Genomic DNA, 4945 nt, shown 5'->3' with positions numbered 1-4945 from the left:
TTGTAATTTCTTATTATCACCTCATTATTAGTTGACATCTAGATCTTGCGGTGGCTTTTAAACGTAATAAATCCGTTGCACAGTGGTTTTTAACTTTAGCAGCTGATTTTTGTCATCGTGAAGGGTACTGTGAAGACCACCACTTTCCCTTCCCCAAAAATATCTATCTACATATACATATTTGTAAACTTACTTGTAATAATTTTTGTTTATTTACTTTATATCCTTTTTAATTATGTATTCGCGTGAACCTTAATTGTATCTTGAATAACAACCGAAGTTGTAGGAGGAAATTCGCCTATGCTACCAATCTAGGGACCACCCCTTTTCCAAATTTTAATATCAACTTAAATTAATTAGAATGAAACGGTTTATTATCCAACTATCAGAAATTTCACAACATGCCAAAGAGGAAGGAGCAACCAAATAATCAAAAATTATAAAAGATATCTATAGAAATGGGGAACATTGCTTTCCCTTGTTTTCGGCAATGTTTACATATTAAATGAAGAACTGTCAAAGCAATCGACAAACAATGATCAGTCATGTCATCTCAGATATGACTATAAAAGCTCGACGTCATCACCAAATAAGAAAACACTACTTCAGCTACAATGATGACACTGCCAATGAATCATCACCGGATGATGAACTTTCTCATGCAGGAAGTGTTTAAAAAGAGAGCTCCAACCAGAAAAAGACAGTTAAGTTGCAAACGCTGTCACAGAAAGAGTTGTTGCAGAACGAGTTGGAGTCACAGTCACAATCAGACAACAGACAGACAGCAAGAGTGAGAGTTATTCAGTAAGTGTCTCTAAAAGTAATTTATTTCTAAGCTTTCTATTACTAAAAATATGATAATTTCGGAATGTTTTACTGATATTCAATTATAGGTTTAAGAAATCAGAACATACTTACATAAGAACAATCCAAGAAGCAATGGATCTGTATCGAGTTGGAAAACATTACGGCGCCGTGGACACCGCATCTATTTGCAATGCAAATATTTTATCAAACATTAACTTCAGTAACATTTTTGTTATTTACGAATTCGCCTGGACAAGGAAGTACTTCAACACAATGTACGAGTGTTGGAAATGGTTCGACCATAAAGGAAGTGAAATATTTGGAAGAACCGAGTATTTACAATGCAGCGAAGTCACAATAATCACTCTTCTCTCCCGTCCGATATACGGCAAGTTAAAAGAATCCGATTTGTTCAACATCGTGTACAACTGGGCTAAGAACAAAGTTACACCACAGACCAATTTAAGAAGAGTTATCGCACCATTCTTATCTAAAATTCGATTCCTTTCCATGGGAAAAGAATGTTTTGAACGTGACATTTTTGACGTTGCAAAGGGAAAAGTCTTAACCGACGAAGAAATCGAAGCAATCAGAAATTATTTCTCGAGTGAATTCAAAGACAAATCTAAAATTCCAGCCAACCTCTGCACAGACGAATACGAGAGAGATTGTCGCTTCTATTACACTTTGTTTCATTATAACCATCGAATTCAAAGAAGATTTAGCGAATATTCCGAAGTCAATGCGCGAATGAAGTTTACTTGCGAGATTTCTGTAAAGGAAAACTGTTTTATTTACAGAATTCGTCTTCCCGTAATTCACTCCAAAGAAAAATGTATAAAGACCTACGTAAACGTAAATGTTGTCGGCGGTAAGAGGGAATTTATGAAGTATGTGGAATGCGACAGAGAAGGACAAGGGGTGTTGAGTTCTGTAATATTCCTGAGAAAAAATTCGGTGTGTCGACTCAACGCCAGGATCGACCGCAAAGAGTTAATTCCAGAAAACCAGTTACTAATTAAACCCGATAATTATTATTTCCTCCAAGAACATAAAAGTCCAACTGCTATAGAAGATGATGATGAACTAAGGCCTAGTTATCATTTCGAGGTCGATCTGTACTTTTAGAAGGCACAAAAATAATTTAAAATGATTTCAGCAAGAATAATTTCAATCGTTTAATTAACTAAGCTTTTAATTGAATTGATTTACTACTTTCGGAATTTCGCCTTATATTTAAGATAAAATATTGATTTATATCAAGTTTTTCTATTTGTTTCACTGGAATTAAATTTCCGATTACAAAATTTTAAAATGAAAAATAAACATAGATTCTACAACACAAACCTAAAGAAAAATGTACTAGTAAATAGCATCAAAATTCTAAATAAATATTATATTATTACATTATTTGCCTGTCATCTTCCGGACTTTGCATCATTAATAAATTATCAAAACACGATTGAAATACATAAGTCGTATTTCGTATGTATTACTCGTACATAATATACTCATATGTATTATTTCACAGTGACAATATAACGTTCTTAAGACCTTAACGACTTTTATCGGTCGAGCGTAAGATTAATGAGGAGTTTTTCGTCACCCGAGTCCTGCCAGTCATCTAATCCTGGGCATTGTGAATGAAACTTATGCCTAGTCAAATACAATACAGAACAATTCGTTTCGGATAAAATTCGCTCTATTTGAAAACTCAATTTGTTGTGTGTTTAAATAGTCTTTCACGTTACAGTAGCATGTTTTCAGTATTTAGGCTGCATTTTAAATAGATTGTAGACCTATAAGTTCCCACTTCCTGTCTGTCCTTCTTTAATCTCGAGAACAAAATAAAATAGATGAAAGACCAAACAAGACATGGAAAGAGTAACCTATATAGTTAATTGAAAGAAGTTAAATGATCGGCATGATTGTGTTGTCGTCTGAAACAGTATGATATATAGGGGCAAGACTCATTAATTTCAGGCAGAAAGCAAATAATTAATATTACGATTAAAAATTGCATTTCGGTTTTTACGACGAAACAATAAATAATTTAATAAAATAAAAATTTCAATACAAATACTAGTTGTATCTTGCTTGCTTGCCATGTTAAATCACCTGGAACAACCCGTTGTTCCAGGTGATACAACAAGATACAACTAGTATTTGTATTGAAATTTTTATTTTATTAAATTGTAATTTCTGCCAGCCCTTTTTTACAAAAAAATAAATAATTTCTCATTTTTCTTCATTTTTGACGTGTTTGGTTAAACAAGAAGTAAAACATAACATTAAATTTTTCCTTTAAATGGTTTTTATAAGTATAAAATAAAATTTAATTTAAAAATTAGATTTCTATTTTATTCAATTTTGATATAACAGCAACATGTAAATAAACAAATAATTTATCTGCAATCAAAATTTACAGAGAATAAAGAATTGATCATTGAGTTTTATGTATTTTCTGAATGATAATGTCATTCATTAATAATAATCTTTTTACTTTACCCAATTAAAAGATGTATAAATACGAAGATTAAAACATTTCAAATTAATTTTCCGAATACCCCAATACGTCGATTAATGAATCTTGTGTGTGATCCCGGGGACAATATTTTAACAAAGATGTGTTGTCCGACTCTATTTCGTAATCTTCTCCTTTCAAATATTCCACCACGTACGAATCCGCAAACCGTAAGATAGAGGAAAGGAAAATACTTTCGACGAACAGCAAACAGCAGTTGAAATGTCTGCTCAGATTCCTTTGCTCCACGTTGAATATCTTCCTTCTAAAATACGAAATAAATATTTTATAAAGTTAATTAAATTACATACTTAAAAATAAACAGATGAAATTCTCTTACCTCAGCAATCTGATTAATTCCAAAATCCACGAAGTTGTCGTAGCTACGATAATCAACAGAATTATTCTGTGGGTTTCGAGTGTATTGAATTCCTGAACGTACTTTGTTATTACAATCATTGAAATGACGAACAAGCTGACCGACGTGCTGAACATTACCTGGGGAGAAATACAGTAATGAGTTGCGTAACTCTTCTGGCGAAAAAAACTAAAAACCCTCGATATAGGTAGGACATATGATTTCCCGTCTATCTCTCCTTCCCCTTCACCTTTAACTACCAAAATTTAAAAGGATCGATCCCCTATAGTGCAAATCTTCCAGCAAAATTTCAAAAATTTTCGACAATAGTTAAGCTTCTATGAGGATGAATAAAATAAGACCCTCCCCACACACTATCATTTTAGTGTACGGAATTTTTCCAACCTATTATTAAGTTTGCGATAAACAGTGATGTCAGTACCTGTCAGATGTAACTGCTTCCGAAACATTGTATCAAATGTAAATATTGAACTCCGCAATGGCTAACGTTAATATTTTCTTACAGTTCGAAACCGTGGGTTTTATCTATATTTTTATTAATATTTTCATTTGGTCATTCTTTACATACGTGCACTGTCATGGCCACACAGTGGCGACCCACGTTATAACCTAACCTATTCTAATAAATTACCAATATATTAGTCCACGTAAGTAAAGATTAACCTTTCATTTTTAAAGTTGCTGTATTTACGTAATTAATAATATAATATAAACGCTCATTTTATCTCGAGGACAGATAATTCTCTCTGTGTTGTTCATTAAATTATTTAATGAACAACACAGTTATCAGTACAATGATAATGTCTTCCTTATATTGAACAACATTATTAAAATACACTAAACGTGGAAACGCGTAAAAGGAAAGTTGATTTTAACAATGCAGATAAAAGCGAAACTCTCAGATAAAAATATGGGTGATGAGACAAGGGATTATGCAAATTAATGCCTATAAAATTTTGCAAATACTTTACCTTAGTTTCTCATTTTTTTTAAAAATAAATGAAATAATAATCATCATTAATTTTGAGATTAAATAAATAATAATTGTGTTTAAATAATCATAAATTGTTATATTTTGCATGTTTGTTTTGCTAGAATAACTTAAAATACTTCTACATTTCTTTTTAAATTTCAGTCCAATAAATGTATTTAAATTCTAATTTATGTCTATCAGGGGCATCGATGGAACATTGTAATGTTTTTCCTTCGATACTTTAATGCTTCTTGAATCTTAA

At 31.8% G+C, this 4945-nt stretch overlaps 1 protein-coding gene across 1 annotated transcript; it reads right to left on the bottom strand.

The window, feature by feature from the left end:
- Positions 1-3353: 3353 nt before the first annotated feature.
- Positions 3354-4568, bottom strand: LOC111615023. Its single transcript, XM_023356398.1, has 4 exons — positions 4342-4568; positions 4132-4235; positions 3672-3829; positions 3354-3596 (listed from the first exon to the last, which is right to left on the bottom strand). Exons 2-4 carry the CDS (start codon positions 4157-4159, stop codon positions 3354-3356), a joined length of 429 nt encoding a protein of 142 aa, XP_023212166.1. The 5' UTR covers positions 4160-4235; positions 4342-4568.
- Between the last annotated feature and the right edge of the window lie 377 nt (positions 4569-4945).

The sequence above is a fragment of the Centruroides sculpturatus genome, unplaced genomic scaffold (genome assembly GCF_000671375.1).
Source record: "Centruroides sculpturatus isolate CEXI.00-Female unplaced genomic scaffold, Cexi_2.0 scaffold2127, whole genome shotgun sequence".
In the NCBI taxonomy this organism is placed as follows: domain Eukaryota; kingdom Metazoa; phylum Arthropoda; class Arachnida; order Scorpiones; family Buthidae; genus Centruroides; species Centruroides sculpturatus.
The sequence above is the reverse complement of the archived record's forward strand: the minus strand, read 5'-3'. Positions and strand labels throughout refer to the sequence as shown.